This window comes from Chelonoidis abingdonii, chromosome 4 (assembly GCF_003597395.2).
Source record: "Chelonoidis abingdonii isolate Lonesome George chromosome 4, CheloAbing_2.0, whole genome shotgun sequence".
Taxonomy (NCBI): Eukaryota; Metazoa; Chordata; order Testudines; family Testudinidae; genus Chelonoidis; species Chelonoidis abingdonii.
Window position 1 is genome coordinate 7,151,210 of NC_133772.1, and position 23,444 is coordinate 7,174,653.

General features: G+C 52.0%; 1 protein-coding gene across 21 annotated transcripts in view; it reads right to left on the reverse strand.

Moving 5' to 3' along the window:
* Nucleotides 1–253: 253 nt before the first annotated feature.
* Nucleotides 254–23,444, reverse strand: part of CTNND1 (catenin delta 1) — a 71,597-nt gene continuing 48,406 nt past the window's right edge. For 4 of the 21 annotated variants that reach the window (XM_075064786.1, XM_075064767.1, XM_075064783.1 and 1 more), the window contains 11 exons: nucleotides 23,169–23,186; nucleotides 22,819–22,887; nucleotides 20,727–20,854; nucleotides 5,718–5,868; nucleotides 5,064–5,256; nucleotides 4,789–4,912; nucleotides 3,752–3,839; nucleotides 3,284–3,331; nucleotides 2,944–3,044; nucleotides 2,542–2,604; nucleotides 2,192–2,291 (listed from right to left, as the gene is read on the reverse strand). In XM_075064786.1, coding sequence (XP_074920887.1) covers nucleotides 2,280–2,291; nucleotides 2,542–2,604; nucleotides 2,944–3,044; nucleotides 3,284–3,331; nucleotides 3,752–3,839; nucleotides 4,789–4,912; nucleotides 5,064–5,256; nucleotides 5,718–5,868; nucleotides 20,727–20,854; nucleotides 22,819–22,887; nucleotides 23,169–23,186 — 995 coding nt within the window. In that variant the 3' untranslated portion in view covers nucleotides 2,192–2,279. Of the gene's footprint in view, nucleotides 2,292–2,541; nucleotides 2,605–2,943; nucleotides 3,045–3,283; nucleotides 3,332–3,751; nucleotides 3,840–4,788; nucleotides 4,913–5,063; nucleotides 5,257–5,717; nucleotides 5,869–20,726; nucleotides 20,855–22,818; nucleotides 22,888–23,168; nucleotides 23,187–23,444 lie in introns of all 21 variants that reach the window. The other 17 variants (XM_075064776.1, XM_075064785.1, XM_075064777.1 and 14 more) reach the window with 9 other exon arrangements.

Genomic DNA, 23,444 nt, shown 5'->3' on the forward strand with positions numbered 1-23,444 from the left:
AGGCAAGTCCCTTAGTCCGTGCCTCAGTTCCCCCCACCTGTACAACAGAGATAAACAGCATGGCCCTACCTCACAGGGCTGCGTGAGGATCAAATACTGTAGCATCTGAGCTTCTCAGTTTTAATTGGGAGTCAGAATACTGGATAAACCCCTTCCGTGGTAATATCAGAGGACCAGCCCCACACTGGTTTCGTCTTACCCTGGCATATGCCTCCAGCCAGTTCTGAAGAAGCAACTCCACTTTCCCCAGATACACACTTTAAAAACTTTATTTATATAAAAAATCATTTTGTTTTAAAAGCATTACAAGAGCGCGCGCAGGAATCAGACAAAGAACAGGTTCCCCGCACCCCAGAACAAGGGGTACAGAAAAGAGCAAAACAGTCAGTTATTGGTTCCCCGCTGCAGGTGCTAAAGCAGTCTGTGGGGGAAAGGAGGAGTTTTTGGTTCATCTGGAATTAAAAAGGAATTAGTGTTTTACATACGAGTTAGACCCCAGAAAGACAGCTTCGATTTGTACTCCAGTCCCTTCCAGGGAGAGGCTGGAAGTGACAAAGGTGGGGTTAGAGAGGCACAGATCTCCCAGCCCAGACCTTCTCCCTTCTGTAGTGCATGCACAGTGGGGGGCAATGAGAATCCCATTTGACACACAATACTAGAGCGATCCAGGTCCAGTTTGCGGCCTTAAGGAGAGGCTTACAGTTGCACTGTATGCAGAAGAAGGGCTAGGAATGTCTTCCATGGGGAGGCAAAGACACACCCCCTTCATCAGAGCACCCATGATTTCCCCTTCCACCTGGCTGAATGGGGTGGGAAAGCCAAGACCACTTGGTGTTCCCACCCAAGTCCCTGAAGCTTCCCACTCTCAGCAGGCAATCCCATTATGTGCAGGTTGACAATGCTCTTCCTTCTCTACCTCACTCCAATAAGGCTTTAGGTAGAACAGAGAAGCCCTTACTTATCCCCACCACCCAAACATTCCTGGGAATCCAGCTACCCCTTGTGTCCAGGGGAGGTGGTAACACAGTAAGGCCAGAACCCCAAGTGGGGAGGAGAGCAGAAGCTAGTCTATGCCAGAGATCCCCACTCCTTGACTCCAAAAAACACACTCCTCCTCTACCAAGCAAGAGAGCCTACAACTTGGAAGAAACTGTTTCACAGTGGCAAAGAAAGGCACGTGTCGAGAGACCGACAGACACTGCTGCATTCACCCAATGTGCATGGGATGGGGATAGTAGTTAAAGCCAGTTTTTGCTTCCTATCACCACCCCTCCCAATCCATCACCCCCCTCCTCCCAGCATACCCTAAGCCATGGCACCTCTCAGACTTAGGCAGTTAATGAAACAGTGCATCTCTTAAAAAAACCTGACATCCTCTTCCCATCGGAGAACCAGCCCTGCCCCTGCTACATACCAAGATCTTCTCCCTCACATCCCTTGCCACTTTCTCCCAAGCTGGCTCCCTCTCTCAAATACCTGCCCCTGAACAACCCATCCGGATGAACACTCACCTAGGCCCCACTAGAGAGTGGGAAGCAAAGTGATCCAATCCCCACCCTTGCATATCCATTTACACATCTCTCCTCCCCCGTATCAGAGTCGATAGGCCAACCAAACAGAAGTCTGCCCAGGACAGACCTCCCCCTCCCCCAGCAACCATCTGGCATCCAAATGCAGTCAGTCATGAGACCGGAGTACTGTGATTTCCCCCTCCAGCAACTGCCAGTCCCGACCCCTCCCATCACCACTGCCTGGAATGTTCCCATATTCCCGGCATCCTTTGTTGCAAAGTGATCACACACAAAAATATATTCTATAGGCTAAGAGGCGACAGTGGACTTTGACCCCTGCCTCCAGGAGCAGAGCTGATGTCTCTTAAAGGAAAAGCAGTCCCAGTATACAGGGCTCCACTGAGATCCACCTTGCGCTGTGAGTGCAGCAGGAGATTGTGGCGTCAGAGGAGGAGTTCCTTGAAGAGCCTGCTTTAGTTGCTCCAGTGAGATCCCTCAGAAGTATCTGGTCTGCAGGAGTTGCTCTTGAAAGAAAAGATAAAAGGCGTCCAAGGATTGAGGGGCAGCCATCTACAGAAGGGAGTGAGGGGGCCCTGTCCAGATGTCCCCCACCCCCAGGCAGAACGGGTGCAGAGGGCCAATCATTTGGCTGGGTAGTTGGCACAAAGAGTCCAGCAAAAGTAAGGTAAAAATCAGTCCATTCCACCACAAAGAAAGAGTTGTATATAACATACTATAAACCCAAACTGAGCGGAGGCAGGGAGGATACTAGATCTTCTGCTGTGGAGAGAGAAAGAGAGATGAGAAAAAGTTAGCAACTGGGGGAGGAGTTGTCATCAAGCAGGAGCACAATGCACACCAAGCAAAACAAAACAAATCAAGGTAGATTATGGTCACGGATCAGCTAGTGATTGGGATCTGGAATAGAGTATGATTTGATTGGCCAAGCACCACCAGATTGCCCAAGAAGGTTATCTTCCAGCTTCCTGGTGTACATGAGCAGGAGACTCAAAGGGAGTCTGGAACATACCATAGGGGGATAAGCCAACAGGTCGTCATCCTCCTCATGCAGGGATTCCTGCCTTTCATCCTCCTGCAGACACACATTGTTAGTGGGGTGTGGGAAAGGATGCAAGACACAGGAAGGGGAAAAGGGACGCTGAGCGTGATGGATTGAGGGGGAAAGACAGGGACTGTCCAAGTCAGCAGATAAGGAAGAGCAGTAAAGCAGAGTCTTCTGACACAGCCTGGGTCCTCTCCTTGGCTCCTTCCAACAGAGAGGCCAACAAGTATCCCTCTTCCAGTCTACCTGTCCTGACCACCTAGGTCCAGAGCCCTTCCCACCCCACCTGCCCCAGGTTTCCGGGATACAGGCGAGCAGAGCAGAAGTAGCAGGGGACTAAGAAGACTCAAGAGGGGTAGCAGGTCTTACCATCAACGGTGCTCCCTTCAGCGGCTCCACATCGCTCAAGTCTCCAGATCGGTCTAGGGTCCTATTGTGGTCTCTCTCCTCCAGTGTGGTGTAGTTGTTGTCTGGATTAGGAGGACACACGGCAAGTGAGACAGACCCCTCCACCTAGAAGCTGGGAGCTTAGGCCGCATGAAGCTGGTAGTGTGGGTCAGGAGCTATTTACAATGACTTTCCCGACCCTTTACACATTCCCTTCCTCTCCAGTGTTAGCTCAGGTCTAAGCAGCAGGACATGTTCTAGGCAGATCCCCACATACTCTCGTCTGTGTGTCTGTGCCATTAGCCAGCTGCCAGTTTCTTACCTGGTCCCATGTTGCTCATCTGGATCTCCTCTCGGGAGGATTTCTTATCTAGGGGGAAAGGATGGGAGTTTCAGACACCAGACTTCAAAGGTACTCACCCAGCCAGGCAAACTCTCAGGCAGCAGATAGGCAGGCAAGAATCACCTAAGCCTGCGGTGAAGTCAGCTGGCTCACAAACCCAATGCAAGATGCTACAGGGCCTTTACAAACACCAGCTACATTCTCAGTCTAATCCATGGACTCAAGTTTGCTCAACACCTCTGACAATGTCTGTGCTCCAAACAGCTCCCGGTGAAACCACCAAGAATGAGATGCAGAGGCAGCTCTTGGAACACGGAGCCCGCTAACTGCACTGGACAACATGTTGGGTTTTTCAGCAAGAGCAACTGAAGCAATCTGAACATAGGGGGTCAGCAGCTATGACTGGACTTGTGAAGGCTGCACGGCTGTCTACAGGGCATGACATACCTGCTTTTTGGTTCCTGTCAATGAGGGGCAAGGTGCTGTCATCGAATGAGTTACCTCCCTGGCTCCGAGAGGCATTGTTTAGATTCACCTGAAACAGGAGAGGGGCCTGTAACATCCATGACCCCACACATCCCAGTTGCTAGATCACACAGACATAGCCCGCCACACCAAGACACCTAGGCCTCTACAGCTGGAGCCCAGCAATAGCAGAATCTGGACTGATCCAAGTGTGCTCCCCTCTAGCATCTGAAGGCCTGAAGAGAGGCAGAGGCCAAGTCCATGCCAGGGAAGGCTGCATGCCGCTGACAGGAGAGGTTCAATATGCAGTGGAAGACAGGATTTGGCCTGGTGAATAAGCTTCTCTGCATTTTTATTCTTCCGCAAGTTGTGAGAACAGCTGTCTATCAAGGGGAAAGTTTCGTGCCATCTAGGAACTTGCTCAGATACTGGATCCCACATACACATGCACCTCAGATACTGATCCTGCCTTTCCGCAGAGCTTCATAAGTGTGAGAAGTGCCCATCTCCATCTATCAAATGGGACCCAGATAGATTTTAGAAATCTGGCTTTAATCCCTGTTCCTAGAAAAGTAACCAGATCGTCTGGAGTTCTCAGCACCCAACAGTATCTATTGAAAACACGAACCTTCCCAGCCACACTGAAAATGGGAGTTGCTGGCTTCCAAGTATCTGGCCCCACATAACTTGCCCAAGGTCACACAAGGAGAGCTGGGAACTGAACCCAGATGTCCAGAGTCCCAGCCCCGTGCCTTAGCCACAGGATGACCTTCCTCTACAGGATTTCATATAAAACACGGATAAGATTCAGCAGGGCTACTGGGGGCACCAGGAGGGCAGAACCAGCTTGTGTCCAGAAGGCTGGCCACTGCTCATCAGCAACAGGGAAGGAGTCTAAACATGAAGCATCATTAGAAACATGCTAAAAGGTCCAGTGGAGTTCCCCTCCCCAAATACGAACCTTGTCTCTCCCCACCCTCTGAAAGCCAATGACCCCTCACCAACAACCTCCTAGTCACCTCAGGTACCTGGAAGTCAGATTTCTTCCATCCTTCTTTCTCCAGTGGCTTCCGCAGTTCTTTATACCCCCAAATTGTCTGCAAGACAAGGGCAGCGGCTCGGACTTCCCTCTCTGATCTGTTTCTGGAAAGAGCAAGACAAGAATGTGAAGATGCAGTACAGGGTAATATCCAGTCCCGTCTAAGTCATACATGAAAAGACAGAGGGTGGGGAGAAAGGGGGCAGGAAGTCTCAGGCAAGATTCCAACATACCCTTCCCCTAGGACACACCTACCCAGATTTGTTGATCAGCACCAGCTTCTCGATGCCCTGAGTCTCACGCAGTTTTTTGGCGGCCTCTAGATTGTCCACAATGACCTCGTTGATGGTGTTCAGGATTGACACCACTGTGTCCTCAGACAGGTTCTTGGCTGGGGTCTGCTGCCCGCCTGGCAGATTCTTCACTAGGTTGGGGATGGCATGTTTACCTGGAGTGGGGGCAGATGGGAGAATCAGGTCAGTCACAGCTGGATCAGAAGGCAAGAGGAACACTAAGCAGCCAAATGAATTGGGGGAGCCACGCAGAGGGAAGATGAGTCCAGAGGATCATCATGGATGGGCAGAAGTGTTTGGTCATTCTTGGTTCTGATGGCTTTCCCCCTCCCTTCACAAAGCCTACTGGAGGCATTCTGGAAGTTAGCACAGCACCCCCTGCCTCATGTTAGATGTGATTGGGGTCAGAGGAATGAAACAGAAGTCTGCAGTTTCCAGAGGAACAAGGGGCATCACACTATCCTTGAGGAGGCAAGATCAACAAGCAAAAACGATGACAACACCTGGCTGATGCAGAGACAAGATATGCCCTCTGAGTGGAGAGCAGTGGGGGAGGAGGGAGAGAGAGCACGCACGCGCGCAGCTACAGAGCAAACATCGCCTCCATAGCTCTTACCTATCAGTTCTTTGTTGCGAGAATCCACTGCCAGGTTACGCAAGGCTCCAGATGCTGCTTTCACCACCCGCTCACTGTCGTGGGTCAGGAGGTCAGCGACAGAAGAGAGACCCTTTTCCTGGCGCAGAGCGGAACGGATGTACCGGCCATACTGCAGGATGACGAGAGCAGGGTGCCATGGGGTTACAAGAGAAGGCAGGTGACAGGTCCCCACTGACAGCATTATGCCTTCCCCCCCTTCCATCTGTAGGGCTGGCACCCAGCCCCATACATGCTTCCACTGAGGCACTCTCCCCAGCACCATGCAAGGAGGGACCTCCCCAGGAGGCCTACAGGAATCATCCCACTCAAGCAGTGTGGTATTGAACAGCCAACACTAGATGCTACCATGGTGGGCAATGCCCCTTAACAGCCTAATCAATGCAATACTACAGCAAAGCAGAAGTGTCCATTATGACACTTCTCACACCTTCATCTGACACATCTAGCCTGACCACATCAGAGACAGGATACACTGCTGGAGAGACCATTGCCTGACATTTGTATTGCAAGAGCATGGCAGAAGCCTCAACCAACTCAGGAGTCCACTGTGCTAGACACGTGGCAAGGGACAGTTCCATCCCAGAGAGTTTGAGCCAAGAATACAATCCACTGTGCAGTTATGGGCAACTCAGCCGTGGACTAGGGAAAGTTGCATTTAATACCGGGTCAGTCTGAAAAAGGAAAACAGAGGCTCCCCAAGAAACTAGGCCCCATAATAAGCTACGTTATTCAGACAGCTTGCATAGCACATGCAAGACGCTGCTTCAAAGGCTCAGATAACTAGTTTAGCTGGCCTTCAGCATCTGACTCACAGCTGTGGGACTCAAGATTAAAGACACTTAAGCATCCCTTTGTGAGACACAGAAGTAGTTGTGGATGCTCCACTTTAAATGTCGATGCATCCCTGCACCGCAGATCAGAGATTTTAGGTAGCAATGCTTGGTTGGGGCATGCGCACACAACAGCTGTCTCGCGGTGTCGTTGGTGCCTCTTGTAGCGCGCGCACAACCCGATCCCCCCCACCCCCCGTTCCTTCACCACCAAAGAGTCAGATAGCAAAAACACCGAAACAGAAGGGAGGAGGGTGGGCAGTGGAGTATCCGCAAGGGGACACATCTTGAAAAACCACCTTTACTGCACAAGGTGAGTAACTAATTCGAGTAGTAGCCCTGTGGGTGCTCCACAGTGCCCCCCCTGTGGAGGTAGGGGCTTCGGAGTTACTATGCTCTCAACTGGTACACATGTAAGCCCAACTATGGTAACTGACATAGCATCTTGGGTGATGGCACAGTGTTTAGCAAAGGTGTGCTCTGATGCCCAGGTGGCAGCTCTATACATCTATTGAGGGGACATTGTTTAGGAAGGCTACTAATGTAGCCATAGCACATGTAGAATGAGATCCGATGCCTGAGGGATGCTCTTTATTGTGTAGTTGGTAGCAGGTTCAGATACAGGTGGAGATCCATTTAGATAGTCTCTGGGTTGATATTGCACAACCCTTTGATTGTACATCTCCACAACAGAACAGTCTAGGTGATTTCCAGAAGGGTTTAGTTTTGTCTAAATAGAATGTGATGGCTTGCCTGACATCCAGTGGATGGAGGGCAGCCTCCTGAGAATCCTTGTGTGGTTTAGAGTAGAATGAGGGTAAGTATCATTTGCTTTATGTGGAAGGATGTAGCTACTTTTGGCAATAAATTTCAGGTGAGGTCGTAGCATGATTTGGTCTTTGGTCAATACAACGTAGGGAGGTTCAGCCATCAGTGCCCCTATTTTGCTGACTCTTCTGGCTGATGTGATGGCCACCAGAAACATGACCTTCACTGACATATGTAAGAGAGAGCAGGTTGCTAGTGGCTCAAAAGGTGGTCTGGTGAGACATGAGTACATGATTCAGGTCCCATGGTGGTGTAGGTTGTCGGACTTCTGGATACATGTTCTGTATACCCACTAGGAAGCATCTCGTAATTGGATTAGCAAAGGCTGACGTCCCCTCTGTCTTATTGTGAAAGGCTGTAACAACTGCTAGATGTCATTTAATTGAGCTTATGGTCAAGCCAGATTCTTTGAACTCTAATATAGTAGATAGAGACGCCGTGACCAAAATCGGTTTGTTTTTGTTGGCACCACATCAAGAATCACTTCCACTTCTGGAGTTAAGTATTTCCAGTGGTAGATCGTCTGCTGTTTAGTAATCTCTGTTTCACTCTCTTTCTGAACAGTCTAGTTCTCCATTTTGGAACCACATAGGAGCCATGCTTTGAGGTGGAACTTCTCCCGATTGGGTTGGAGTGGTTGGGCCTTTTTCTATGACAGAAGATTCACTCATAAGGCAAGTGTGTGTGGAGTACACACTGCCAGGTACAACAGATAGGGGAATCAAGTCTGTGAGCCAGGTGGGGACAATCAGGGTGTGTGCTCTGTTGGTCCGTATCTTGTGAATCAGTCACAAGATTAAAGGTATTGGCAGGAATGCATACAGGAGTGATGTGTTCCACAATATGAGGAAGGCATCCCCTAACAATTTGGGTGTTAGACCCACTCTGGAGCAGAAGAGAGGGCATTTGTGGTTTGTTGATGCAAATAGATCTATTATTGGGTAGCCCCATTTCTGGAATATAATTGAGGACATTCATGTATTTCCCATTTGTGTTCCTCTGAGAAGTGTCTGCTCAGTGTGTCTACTGTTGTATTCGGGCACCCTGGCAGGTTAGATGCCGTGATGTTTATGTTGTTGCAGATACACCAATTCTATAAGTTCAAGGCTTCTGCGCCTAGACAGTGGGCAAGCACCTCCTTATCAATTGATATAGAGCATGCATGTGATGATGTTGGTTAGATGCGAACTGATTTGTTCTGTATGATTGGCAGGAGGTGACGGCATGCATTGTGTACTGCTCTGGGCTCTAGGAGGTTGATGTGAAGTTGAGTTTCCATCACTGACTACAGAATATCAGTGTTGGAAGGGACCTCAGGAGGTCCTCTAGTCCAACCCCCTGCTCAAAGCAGGACCTATTACCAGACAGATTTTTGCCCCAGATTCCTAAATGGCCCCCTCAAGGATTGCACTCACAATACTGGGTTTAGCAGGCCAATGCTCAAACCACTGAGTTATCCCTCCCCTCACTTGCCCTATATGATGTGGTGGTCCAAATGAGTGCCCCAACCTATCAGGGATGCATCTATCGTGATAGCAAGCGATGGAGGGTCCTGTTGAAAGGGGATGCCAGTACAAACATTTTCTGGTTTCATCCACCAGTGTAAAGATGTGAGGGCCTTTGGAAGCAATCTGACTCTTTTGCTTAGGCTGTGTTTGCTGGGCTCATACACACAGCGCTCAGCCAGCCCTGAAGACAGCACATGTGGAATCTTGTGTGCCTTACGATGAAGGTCGTGCCCGCCATATGTCCCAGGAGCTGAAGGCAAGTCCTCACAGATGTTTGTGGATTCATGGAAATGAAGGTGTTCATTGTCATGAACCTGTGGTTTGGTAGTATTGCCTTGGTTTGTACGGAGTCAAGGTAGGTGCCTATGAACTCCAGGTGTTGTGACGGGGTTACGGTTGATTTCTTTAAAATTTATCTGCAACCCCGGCCTGTGGAACAGCTCTATGGTTATTTGTACCACGTGTGTTGCCTTCTCCCAGGTCATACCTTTCAATAGGCAGTCATCCAAGTATGGGAAGACCAGCACCCTTCTGTGTCTCAAGTGTGCTGCTACTACCATGAGTGTTTTGGAAAAAAAACCCAAAAGGGCAGTGGAGAGGCCGAAGGGTAGGACTCCATATTGGTAGTGGTTGGATCCTCCTGTGAAGCTTAAGAATCCTTTGTGGGCCGAATGTATAGTGATATGAAAATATGCATCTTGAAGGTCGAGGGCTGAAAACCAATCCCCCTGTCTAGTGCTGGTATGATTGTGGCTAATGTGACCATTTTGAACTGCGGTTGTGGACAAATTTGTTTACCTTCTGGAGATCTAAGATGGGTGTCCATTCACCACTTTTCTTTTTGGTGAGGAAAGTTTGTGTAGAAACCGTTCCCTTGGTATTGATTTGGAACTCGTTCCACAGCACCCAGAAATAGGATATGGTCCACTTCCTGTTGTAGGAGGTGCTCGTGTGAGGGGTCTCTGAAGAGGGACAGGGAAAGGGGGAGAGTGGGTGGTATGGAGAGGAATGGGAGAGCATAAATCAGATCTTATGAGCTCCAATACCCACCGGTTTGTTGTTATAACTGTCAAAGTGTGGTAAAAGGGTGTAAGCAGTGGCAAGAGTGTCCGATGGAGCTATAGCCTGGGGGAGGTCATTCAGACCCTCAACCAAGACTTCAAAATTGAGGCTTGGTTATGGATGATTGAGAAGATGAGGCCTGATGTTGCGGGGCTCTATGTCTTTGAGGACATTGTTTATTCTGATTATGGTCAAAATGCCACTGTTGTTGTGGGTGGAAAGACACATTTTGTTCTTTGATATGGTATGTATTGGCATCGGTTGTTAGGCAGGGTGTATATGCCTAAGGACTCTCAGGCCACATTACATACCTTTATTGTATGCAAGCCCTCGTCTGTTTTAGAGGAAGAGAGCTTTTCGCTGTCAAAAGGAAGGTCTTCATCTTCAGCTGTAGTTCTTTCAGGATTCCCAATGCCTGCAACCAAGATGATCTGCGCATCACTACTGCTGTGGCAGTTGTTCGTGTAGCTGTGTGTCTGCCACATCCACTGAGGCTTGTAGAGCTGTGTGGGCTATTATCTGTCCCTTGGTCATGATGGCCTTGAGCTGGGGACATTTGTCTTCAGGAAGATCTTCCAAGAATTCCTGCAGTTTGTCATAATTAGAGAAGTCATAATTTGCCAAAAAGGGCAGAATAGTTCACCACCCTGAATTGGAGTGGGGTTGAGGAGTATATTTTACGACCAAAGAGGTCTAGTCTTGTGTGTTCCTTGTCCTGTGTGGAACAGAACTGGGGTTGCTTGCTGCGGTGATTGACAGCTTCCACCACTAGGGAGTTGAGCTATGGGTGGGTGAGAAGAGAAAGTCCATTCCTTTAGCTGGGACAAAGTACTTTTTGTCAGCCCTTTTACTGGTAAGTGGTGCTGATGCAGGTATCTGCCATATGGCCTCTGCTGGCTCCATTATGGCTTTGTTAATGGTGAGTGCAATCTTGGCTGAGGTGGATGGTTGGAGGATTTGCAGCAGTTTGTGCGGCTTCTCTTGTACCTCCTCTAGTGTGATCTCCTGGCTGACTGCCACCCTGTTTCGGGAGGTCAAAGCTCACTTCCTTGAGGTTTTGGAAGGCTGAGGATTGCCTTTGTCAGAAGAAGTTCTGCTGGTCTGTGACGAATTGTTGGTGTCTCCTGAGACGGCTGCAGGGACTTTTCCATCATAATCATTTTAATGTGGAGATCTGTCTCACCATGCCCTTGCTTTTGAATTTGTACAGTGATTACATTTCTGGGGGATATGAGTTTCGGCCAGGCAGCGGACACAAGACGTGTAGCCATCAGAGATGGGCATTGCTTTGTGGTAGGAGTTGACTCTCTGAAAACCGGGTGAGCCAGGCATATTGTGTCTGATGATTTTTCCCACAACTGGGATGTGAAATGAAGAAAAAAAAATGTAGAAATTGGCTAAATGAAAACTCTATTTCTACTGCTAATCTAAGAAACTAAAACTGAAGGGAATGAAAAAGAAAAAAATCTCCCCCGCACACTCAGCCGCCCAAATAACTAGCTAAGTAAACTCAAATCAAAAATTATCAAAGCTACAACTACCATGTAAACTATTTTCTTTTCTAAAGATTTTCAAAGCTGCGTCTGCAGCTGAGCACTGAAGAGAAGGAAAAGACGGTTACTCACCTTCGTAACTGTTGTTCTTCGAGATGTGTTGCTCATATCCATTCCAGTTAGGTGTGCGTGTGCACGTTCGTCGGAAGACTTTTTACCCTAGCCACACTCGGCGGGTCGGCTGGGCGCCCCCTGGAGTGGCGCCGCTATGGCACCAGATATATACCCCAGCCGACCCAGCCACCTTTCAGTTCCTTCTTGCCGGCTACTCCGACAGAGGGGAAGGAGGGTGGGTTTGGAATGGATATGAGCAACACATCTCGAAGAACAACAGTTACAAAGGTGAGTAACCGTCTTTTCTTCGAGTGATTGCTCATATCCATTCCAGTTAGGTGTGCACGCCGTCCATGCACGTTCATTGCAAGATTTTTACATGTGGCAGCGTGCAGAACCGCTGCGCAAAAGGCTGCATTATCTCTAGACTGTTGGACCAGAGCATAGTGCGAAGCAAAGGTGTGGACCGATGACCAGGTCGCTGTGCAGCATATCTCCTGGATAGGCACGTGGGCCAGGAAAGCGGCTGATGAAGCCTGAGCTCTGGTAGAACGTGCAGGGAGATCGCCCGAAGGGACATGAGCAGGTCATAGCATGTGCGTACGCATGCATTACCCAAGAAGAGATCCTCTGGGAGAGACTGGTAGACCTTTCATCTGTTCAGCGACTGCCACGAACAGTTGGGGGGATTTCCGGAGGGCTTTGTCCGCTCGATATAAAAAGCGAGCGCCCTAAGGACATCTAAGGAGTGTAACTGCTGCTCCCGTCGAGAAGAGTGAGGCTTCGGAAAGAAGACCGGAGGAAGATGTCTTGGCTGGTATAGAAGGCCGACACTGCCTTAGGAGGAACGCCGGATGAGGTCGCAACTGTACTTTGTCCTTGTGAAAGACAGTATACGGTCGGGTCCACCATAAGCGCTCGAAGTTCGGAGACCCTTCTGGCCGATGTAATGGCCACTAGGAAGACTGTCTTCCACAACAGGTACAGGAGCGAGCAAGTCGCCAATGGCTCAAATGGCGGATGCATAAGTCTGCTTAGGACTAAGTTGAGGTCCCAGGAGGGGCAGGGCGGCGTACTGGGGGGTGAGGCTCTCCAGGCCCTTAAGAAATCTAGTACTAAGGGGTGGGAAAACATGGAGTGGCCACTTTCTCCAGGATGGAATGTGGAGATAGCCGCCAAGTGCACCCTCAGAGAAGATATCGCCAGGCCCTGTTGCTTAAGAGACCAGAGGTAGTTCAGAACAACGGGGACTGAGACCTCGGAAGGAGTAACATTCTGCGTTGTACACCAGCAGGAGAAACGTTTCCACTTGGCCAGGTACATGGACCAAGTGGAAGGCTTTCTGCTGCTAAGGAGAATATGCTGTACTGGAGCGGAACAGCGTAACTCCGACGTGTTCAGCCATGCAGGAGCCATGCTGTGAGGTGAAGGGCCTGCAGGTCTGGGTGGTGAAGACCTGCCGTGGTCCTGCGTTTGAGGTCTGGAAGGAGTGGCAGGGTAACTGGGCCGGCCATGGACAGGTCGAGCAGGGTGGTGTACCAGTGCTGTCTGGGTCAAGCTGGCGCAATCAAGATTAGATGCGCTCTGTCCCTGCAGTTTTATTAGGACCTTGTGACCAGAGGGAACAGTGGGAAAGCATAGAGCAGGTGGTGCCTCCACGACATGAGGAACGCGTCTGTGATCGATCCCGGTGAAAGACTCTGGAAGGAGCAGAACGCTTGGCATTTCCTGTTCGTGCGAGAGGCAAATAGGTCTATGAGGGGAAACTCCCACCTCTGGAAGATCGAATGAATAACGTCTGGTCTTATCGACCATTCGTGACAGAGGAAGGATCTGCTCAGCTGATCTGCCAGAGTGTTCCGAACCCTAGGAGAAAGGACGCTACCAGGTCTATTGAGTGGGCTATGCAGAAGTCCCAGAGTCGAATGGTCTCTTGACACAGGGGAGAAGAGCGAGTCCCTCCTGTTTGTTGATATAATACATGGCCATTGTGTTGTCTGTAAACACTGAGACACAACGGCCGTGAAGATGTGCTGGAACGCCTGGCACGCGAGGCGGACTGCCCTCAGCTCTCGGACGTTTATGTGGAACGTCAGCTCCTGCGATGACCAAAGGCCCCTGGGTACGAAGGTGACCTAGGTGAGCCCCCCAACCGAGAGATGACGCATCTGTCGCCAGGGACAGCGAGGGCTGTGGTGGATGGAACGGTAGCCCTGCACACACCAAGGAGGGAGTTAGCCACCAGTCGAGGGAGCGTAAGGTGCTCGGCAGAACTGTCCCCAGAACGTCTATTGGGTCCCTGCCCGGACGGTAGACCGAATTGAGCCACGTTTGAAGGGGCCAGAGGCGGAGCCTGGCATAATAGGTCACATAAGTACATGCGACCAGGTGGCCCAGTAGGCTGAGACATGTGCAAGCCGAGGTGGTTGGGGAGGTCTTCAGACCTCGAATGATCGTCGTAATCGCCTGGAAACATGGTTAAGGTAGGTAGGCCCTGGCTCGAGCGGAGTCCAGGGTTGCCCCTATGAAGTCCAACCTTTGTGTGGGGACCAGAGTGGACTTTTCCACATTGAGGAGCAGCCCCAACTGGGAGAAAGGTCCGTGATTATGTCCACGTGCTGTTGGACCCGAGTCTGGGAGGTTCCCTTGATGAGCCAGTCGTCCAAATACGGGAATACATGTATCTGCTGCTGGCGGAGGTAGGCGGTGACGACGGCCATGCACTTCGTAAACACCCTTTGGGCCGTGGAGAGGCCAAAAGGGAAGACAATAAATTGGAAGTGCTGGTGATTGGCCACAAAGCAAAGATACCTCCTGTGCGGAGGGAAGATGGCAATGTGGAAGTATGCGTCCTTCATGTCGAGGGCGGCATACCAGTCTCCAGGATCCAAGGACGGGATAATAGTCCCCAGGGAGACCATGCGGAACTTCAACTTGACCATAAACTCGTTCAGGCCTCGCAGGTCTAGGACAGGCCTGAGGCCTCCCTTGGACTTGGGGATCAGAAAGTAGCGGGAGTAAAATCCTTTTCCCTTCTCGTCTGGAGGTACCTCCTCTATTGCTCCTGCGGCGAGGAGAGACTGCACCTCTTGCAAGAGGACTTGCTCGTGAGAGGGGTCCCTGAAGAGGGACTGGGTTGGGGAGTGGGAAGGCGGGGATGGAACAAATTGGAGGTGGTATCCTTGTTTCACCGTGCATAGAACCCAGATATCTGAGGTCAGTTGGGACCACGCTGGGAGGAAGTAGGAGAGACGGTTGGAGAAGGATCCTGTCCTGAAACTGGTACGCCATCCTCGTGCGCACCTTCAAAAGGTAGACTTAGGCCCCAGAGGTGCTTTTGGGGGCCCATGGTTTTGACCCCCTTGGGGCCCGGACTGGCGTCTACGGCTACCCTGCCCGCGCCTTCTGCTGAAGTCTTGCCTGTGCCGGGGCACAAAGTACGGCCGGTGGGATTGAGGCCAGAAGGGTCTGCATTGGGTCACAGGCGTATGCATGCCCAACGAGCGCATGATGACCCTGTTGTCTTTTAAACTCTGCAACCTGGGGTCGGTCTTTTCAGAGAACAGACCCTTGCCATCAAAGGGTAAGTCCTGGATGGTGTATTGGAGCTCGGGTGGCAGGTTGGAGACCTGGAGCCAGGAGATACGCCTATGATGATACCTGAGGCTAGAGTTTGGCTGCCGAGTCGGCCACATCGAGAGAAGCTTGGAGGGAGATTCTAGCCACTTTCTTCCCTTCAAGGAATGCGGCCGATTCTTGGCGCGAGTCCGGGGGTAGTAGTTCTGTGAATCTACCCACCTCTGCCCAGGTGTTGTAGCTATAACGGCTCAGGAGAGCCTGCTGATTGGCCACCCGGAGCTGCAGGGCACCTGCCGAATACACCTTTCGTCCCAGTAGGTCCATCCGCCTAACCTCCTTAGATTTGGGGGCTGGTGCCTGTTGGCCATGGCGTTCCCTTTCGTTGACTGATTGGACAACTAATGAGGAGAGTGAACATATAGGTATTCATACCCCCGAGAGGGTACCATGTATTTCCTCTCAACTCCCTTTGCCGTAGGGGGAAGAGAGGCTGAGGACTGCCATAAGGTGTCAGCAGTGGCCTGGATAGTCTTAATGAAAGGCAGAGCCACCCTACTGGGGGCATCCGCCGACAGGATGCTCATGACGGGGTCCTCGACCTCCGGGACTTCCTCTACTGGGAGGTTTATGTTGAGCGTCACCCTCCTAAGGAGGTCCTGATGGGCTCTGAGGTCTATCGGCGGGGGACCTGATGATGAGGTCCCTGCCACTGCCTCATCTGGAGAAGAGGATGACGCTCTGGGGATGAGAGGGTCCTGAATGGCCTCTTGCTCATGGGTCGGTTCCTGCTCTAGCAGTACCGGGGAGCCTGGCGGATGGATCATCTGCTCCTCTGTCCCAGCTGGAGGGGATATGTTCCTGGTTAAGGTGGAAAGGGGGACCACTTTGGGGGACAAGTGAAGGCGGGAATGCAGGCGCACTGCACTTGTCTTTGGTGGATATCGTGTGAAGTGGTCGCGACAAGAGCGCGAAGCTCAGAGACTCTCCTGGCCGATGTAATGGCACCCAGGACACACCTTCCTAGATACAGGAGAGAGCAGGTCGCCAACGGATTCGAGAGGGGCATTAGTTTTGAGAGAACAATTGAGTCCAAAAAAAAGCAGGAGGGGCGGGAACGGCGGACCTGGGGATACAAGCGCTCAACAAGCCCTTGAGGACCTAGAGGACATCGGGTTGAGAGAAGACGGAGGAAGGGCCGTCTCTCTGGATGGACCGAAGAAATGGCAGCTAGGTGGACTCGCAAGACGAGAGTGCGAGTGCGAGGCCCTGCTGTTTAAGTGCCATAGAATATTCAATAATCACTTGGATGGAGCAGTGTTGGTGATAACGCCTTGCGATTGAACCAGCAAGAGAACGCTCTTCCATTCGCCAGGTAGGTAGCCCTGGTCTGCAGGCTTCCCTGCTTTTCCAGGAGCACCTGCTGCACTGGGTAGAACATGCAGCTCCGCAGAGCTCAGCCAGCCAGAACCACGCCGTCAGGTGGAGGGACTGCGAGGTCGGATTGGAGAACGGCGAGTAGCCTCTATATGTAGAGACTATGCCTGGAACCGAGGGTGGAAGCAGGCTGTCGCGAGAGTGGAGTCTAAGAGAGCTCTATGAAGTCTTCCTCCTGCGTTGGTACGAGGATGGACTTTGTCGAAAATATCAAAAGCCCTAGAGTTTTGACACAGCTCTGTTATGACCGCCTTGTGCTGTGGAACCTGAGCCTCTGAAGACCCGCGAACAAGCCAGTCGTCCAGGATAAGGGGGAAGACACATATGCCTCGGTCGACGGAGGGAAAGCGGCCACTACCCATATATTTGATAACAAGCCGCGGGCAGACGGAAAGCCGAAGGGCAGGACCTGAATTGAAAGTGTCGGTCCCGTACCACAAAGCGAAGAAAACGTCTTAGCGGTGGGTAGATTGAAACATGAAAGTAGGCTCCTTCATGTCGAGAGAGCGAACCAGTACTCCGGGTCGCGGTCCAGGGACGGGATAATAGACCCCAAGGACACCATGCGGAACTTCAACTTCTTCACGAAGGGTTGAGTCCGCGCAGGTCTAGGATGGGTCGGAGACCCCCTTTGACTTGGATTAAAAAATAGCGGGAGTAAAACCTCTCCCTCTGAGATCTTGAGCACCTCCTCTATGGCTCCGATTTGAGAAGCGTGAGGACCTCCTGTACAGGAATGCTTGTGAGAGGGTCCCTGAAGAGGACTGGGAGGGTGAGGGAAATAAACTGGAGGTGGTTAGCCAAACTCCACCGTGCGCAGAACCCAACGATCCGAAGTTAGACGGGTCCATGGGGAGAAGGGAGAAAGGCGGTTGAAAAAAGGAAAGAGACCGGAAAGGGACTGGTGCTCTGCTCTTGACCGCACCTTCAAAAATTTTGTTTAGGTCCCAACGGCTGTTTGGCGGAACCAGTATTTGTCCCCCTCGGGAACCAGATGACGTCTCGGTCACACGCCCCGTCGTCTATTAAGTGGGGAGTAGGGGCGCGGAGGCTGCGCGCGAAGGACCTTCTTTGGGTCTGCGGCGTGTGCATGCCTAAGGAGCGCATTAATGCGGTTGTCCTTTAGGCTTGGAGACGTGGGTCCGTCTTCTCCGAAAGAATCTGTCCCTCGAATGGAGGTCCTGGATCGTGTGTTGCGGTCTGGAGGCAATCCGGACACCTGCAACACGAAATCCTCCTCGTTGTTACTCTGCCGCGACGGTCCTAGCCGCTGAATCTGGCCGTCGAGGGAGGCCTGCAGGGAGGTTCTGAGATCTTTTTGCCCTCCTCCAGAAGTTCTGGAACTCGGACGGGAGTCTAGCGTACCAAGCTCAGTGAATTTGGCCATGGACTGCCAGGTGTTAAAATTCTATCTACTGAGGAGAGCCTGTGTTTGGCAACCCGCAACTGCAGCCCCTGCGGAGTACACTTTGCGTCCAGTAGGTCCATGCATTTGGCCTCCCGCGATTTTGGGGGGGGGGCGGCTGGCTGGCCATGCACTCCCTCTCGTTGACAGATTGACGACCAGGAGCATAGGAGGATAGGTGTAGAGGTACTGGTACCCTTTAGAGGCACCATGTACTCCTCTCCACGCCCCTGGCCGTTGGAGGATAGACGCCGGAGACTTGCATATTTGTCCACTCTTGCTGGATGGTAGCATATGAAAGGCAGAGCCACTCACGTCGGGATCTGAAGACAGAATGTCCACGACGGGTCTTCCACCTCGGGGACTTCCTCCACCTGCAGGTTAATGCTCAATGCTACGCGGCGGAGCAGGTCCTGGTGGTGCGTAGTCGATGGGGGCGGGCCCGAAGTTGAAGTGCCCGCCACCGCCTCGTCCGCGAGAGAGGACGACGGAGAGACTGGGGACCACAGGTTCCTCCTCAGGTTCTTGCTCTAGAGGGGGGGCGTTGTGTGTGCGGTTTCAGGTCCTGGGTCGCCGTAGAGGTTCATCCTCTGGCGTGGACGGCTGATAGAGGCTCCGGTACCCGACGGGTGGAAGTCGCAGGCTGGATAACACAATGGGATCACCTTGGGCTTGATAGGCCAAGGTGTCCAGAAGGCCACTCGGCGGCTGTCCCAGACCCTGGTGCTCTGTGGGTTCCACATCCCCGTAGAGAGCGCTGTCCGGGCGAGAGGAACCGAGGGGTGCCTGACGCCAAGTGGAGCAGACGTCCGTGGACTGGTACCCGACCTCGCCATTGTATTGGCGAACGTGGCAGGGAGTCGTACCGGTGCCGGACCGGGACCTGCGACCAGCACGGTGCCAGGAGGTAATCGCGAGTAACGACAGTGAGATGGGCTCCGTCGGATCGGTGCCGGGAGGAGACCGTGGAGACGAGTACGGTCCGTGACCTGGACGGTGCCACGAGTAACGACCGCGCCGAGAGAAGGAGACCGGTGCCAGGACTGTGAGCAGCGTGTGACGGAGACCGGCGGCCGGAGCGAGGTGCCGTGATCTCGATCTTCGACCGGTGCCTGTCACTTCTCCGAGGGACATCGGTCGAAACATGCCGCTCCCCGTAGATGAGATTCCCGCACCGGCGGTGCCGGGGTTGAGGCGGGGGAGTTCAGTCAGCACTATCATCCCTCGCCGTCACAAAGGTTCCGGCGTAGTGGAACAGCAAGGACCAGGGCATCCGCCGGGAGCTGTTGGCACCCGACTCAACGGCTTTGCCTGGCCGGAGTCGACGTGCTGGGAGAAACGGGCCCGCGAGCTGGTGCCGGACGCATGTTTCCCATGCTCAGACTGCATGGCTGTAGCTGCAGCCGCAGCCGCAGGAGCCTTGGACTTCTTCGCCTTCGGCGAGAGGGCGTGCCGGGCTGACTTCTGCGCCGGAGACTGTTGGTGCCGCGTGTTTTGGCGTGCCGGTCGTCTCTGGTGCGATGCGGAACTTCTGCCCAGTACGGACTTCGGTGCGCTCGGTGCTGGAGCTGTCGGGGTCAAGGCGGCCTCCATAAGGAGCTGCTTACATGCGATTCTGCTCCTTTTTTGTGCTTGTTCAAAAGACTTACAGATTTTGCACTTGTCCGTCAGGTGGACTCCCCCAGCACTTCAGGCAACGATCGTGGGCGGTCTCCCGTTTGCATCGGCCGCGGGCAGGCCGAGCACTGTTTGAAGCCGGAGAGGCAGGCATGAGCCGGTCTCCGGGGGTTGAGGAGGATGAACCTCAGCCCTCTAACTATATACAAATTACACTAATACTACTATTAAAGACTAAGATTAACACTAACTACAACTATAGGTATAAACTAAACTAGAGAAAAACGGGTTGAAAGCTAGGGAAGTGGAGGTCAGCAAAGCCGCACTCCACTGTTCCCCAACGACCGACACGGGCGGTAAGAAGGAACTGAGGAGCGGCCGGGTCGGCAGGAGCATATATACGGTGCCGCAAAGGCGCCCCACCAGGGGGCGCCTGCTGACCCGCCGGGTGTTGCTAAGGGAGAATTCTTCCGACGAACGTGCACGCGGCGCGCGCACACCTACTTGGAATGAATATGAGCAAGCACTCGAAGAACTACACACACCCCCACTCCGTATAGTGGAAATCTGCTGCAGAAGGGGAAGCCCCAACAGCAGCGGCCAGCCCTGGTCCCCAGAAGTTCCAGGCAGCCCCCAGAACCCCCTCCCACACACATGCAGAAGCCCCCACAACCCCTGCCAATGCCTCAACATGGGCAGAAGCCTTGGGGCAGCAGGGGTGACGGGGGAAGCCCCAGCACCTGGACATCCCCTGCAGCAGCCCTGGAAGAGCTCTCTCACCACTGCAGCCGTAGGGCCAATGCACAAGGATAGAATTTCTTCGGGCTGCAGTGGGAGCTGGATCCTAGGTGGGTGGAACAGGGGTTGGCCCTGGGAAAGGGCAGAAGCGCCGCCGCCACCCCCCCACACACCCTTGCTCTGGCCCAGGACCCCAGGAAATCTTAATCTGCCTCTGGGTGCATGGACCCCCTATACCAGTACAGGATGGATGATCCCTCCTTTCTGATGTGCCCTGGCTCCAGCCAGCTCCAAGGCTTCATTCACTTCTCATTTTTAAGATCAGGTTCCCAGTCTGTCTCTCCTTGGAAGTGACTCACCGTCCAGCGACCAGCACACAGGTTCTGGATGGCTCCTGCTGAGGCCTCTAGGATGGCAGGGGTCTTGCTCTCCTTCAGCAGCGAGATATATATCCGGACTACTTCTGGTTGGAAGAGGAGCTCATACCCTAGAAAGTGAGACAGAGTAACAGGTAGGGCTTATCCGAGAGGTTCATTAAGTAACCGAGTAAGCAATGGTCTATCCAGTAGGTTAGACAACTGAAACAAGGTGTAGGTTTTACCTCTCCCTTTCCCGAGTGACTAGAACTATAAGAACTAGATCAAAAACAGTTTAGCTTTTAAACCATTGCACCATAAAACAGTGGAAACCTGGACAGCACAGCACAGTGGCTGGCACTCCTGCACTAGCCCAGCAGTTACTTCAGTCAATGAAGTGGTGTGACTGCAATTCAAGCAGCAGAGCACTGATAGGTGTTAGAATACTTTTTAAAATCAAAGGCAGTCCTGCACAACATATGGCCCGCATGCGGCCCGCAGCTGCGGGGAGCCCAAAGCCCTTTAAATCCCAGCCGCGGCCGGGATTCAAAGGGCTCTGGGTTGCCTGCAGAGATTCCCGGACACAGCTGAGATTTAAAGGGTTCAGGGCTCCCTGCAGCTCCAGGCAGCCCAGAGCCCTTTGAATCCCAGCCGCAGCTCCAGCGGATGGGCTGGGGCTCGGATTTAAAGGGCTCGGGCTCCCCTCAGCGGCAGGAGCTCTGGCCCTTTAATTTGCCCCTGAGGGCTCCCAGCCACCTCTTCACCTGGGAGCCCCTCATTGATTTAAAATCAAGTATCATCTCCCCACCCCCAACCTTCCTTTTTGGCCCACAGCTGTTTTGCTGGAGAGGTGCTGGGGAAGAAGGGTGTGTTTCTGCAGGGCTGGACAGTGCTGGGACGGGGTGTTTCCGCGGGGCCGGGAGGTTTCAGCTCTCAGCTGTTTTCTTTGGAGTAATGTGGCCCTCGCTGCTTTACGAGTTGTGCAGGCCTGATCTAAGGTGTTACCAATTAAAGGGTAAGGTTTAGCCATTTGATGTGGCATTCCCCTTTAAGCCAGAGCTCTTACACCAGGCCAGATTTAGGTGAGGTAATGGTCACAGCAGCCAACCACAGCAGTGTCTGAAAGCTTGATACAGGGAAAAGAGGGAGGACTCAAGCCTCATCAATCAGTAGATACTCTTGGCACCTACAGAGCTAGTTCAAGAAACTAATGTTTACAAAAGCCTTTCCTGCCTACACATGAGCACAGCAGGGACACTTCAACAGTGTTCACAGCCACAACTGCACAGAACAGGTCTTCAAGCCAGATCACCTGGAAGTACTGGTGTTGCAGTGACATCAGGCAGAGGGGTTTGGTCTCTGGTCCTGCGAAGCACTTTACTGAAAAAGACTCTGCACCCTTACCAGTGGGTAGACAAGTCTCATGACAATCTGTTGAGTAGGGCTGATGAAGTTTAATTTGAATTTTATTTTTTTTAAATGGCCTTTTTGAAAGTTAGTTTCTGCAAAAAACAGTTTTCTGAATTTTCTCATTTTGTCAAAAATGGAGTTTAGGTTTATTTCTTCTCCACACCTCATTTTCCAGTGGGAAACAGAGAGAGAAAGCCAAAAATTCACAGATGTTTGAAGAGAGTTCTTTGAATTTTTCAAAGAGTTTTCATTCCGTGGGTTTCAAACCCTCCACCTTTCCCAGTCAGTTCTAGTTCTGAATACCTGCAGCTCCTGGAGTTTACATTATTTGTTTTACACTATTTGTGGGGAGGCAGGGTAGTGTTGTTATCCCTCTACAGATTGGGAGATGAGGCCAGGTTACTTTCCCCAAGGTCACAGTGTGGCATAGCAAGAAATTACCCCAAGTCCTAGGCTAGTGCCCTGACCACTGCACCGTTCTCCCTCATATAAGCCAAGTAGGGGCTCTTCCCAGAACTTGCTTGTGTCATGGTTTTATTAAACTACACGTAATTAGTGGTCTGTATCTCCACCCCTCATAAAACCAGTCTTTATTTAACTGGCTTCTATTTAATGGAGTTTGAGATAAGATCACCAGGAGCTGGGGGAGGAGAGAAGGGTAGAGCAAATGCACCAGAGAATATACCTTTTGCAGGACTTGTTCTTTTGGGAAAGTCCACTGTATCGGCACCAGGCTCTTCTAGAGGTTTTTTCCCTTCAAAAGGAATGAAAAGTAAAGTAAAGTAGTGACTACAAGGTATTAGCATAGCTTATTCCACCACCTCCCAGCCAGATTCCTCATTACAATTGCTCCAATTAGTGAGAGAACCAGAATAAATCTAGGGAGGTGCAGTTGGGATAGAGTGGGCATCTCCTACAGAGAGCATTCATTAGCCAGTGTTGTGAACATCCACCCCACATGCATCCACTGGGAAGTGGGCAGAGGAGAGAACCCAAACTAACATGTAAGAGGGAAAAAGACAAGAGCGTACTCACCTCTGGAGAACCACTCGTCTATTGGTGAAGCGGAGAGAAGGACAGGAGAGAGAGGAAGCAGGAGAGGAGAAATACCAACAGGATCACAGGGTGGTTTGGCAGGAAAGCATGGGGGGTGTGGGGGGAGAGAGATGGGAAAGGCCTGAAATTAGTGGCGATCCTTCTGTCATTTCCCTGACAACACAGCATATAAACCCACCACAGGGCCCTGAACACCAAGGGCTAGAGATACAGGCAGGGCAGTCTCACCGCTGTCACAAGAGGTCTTGAGGAAAG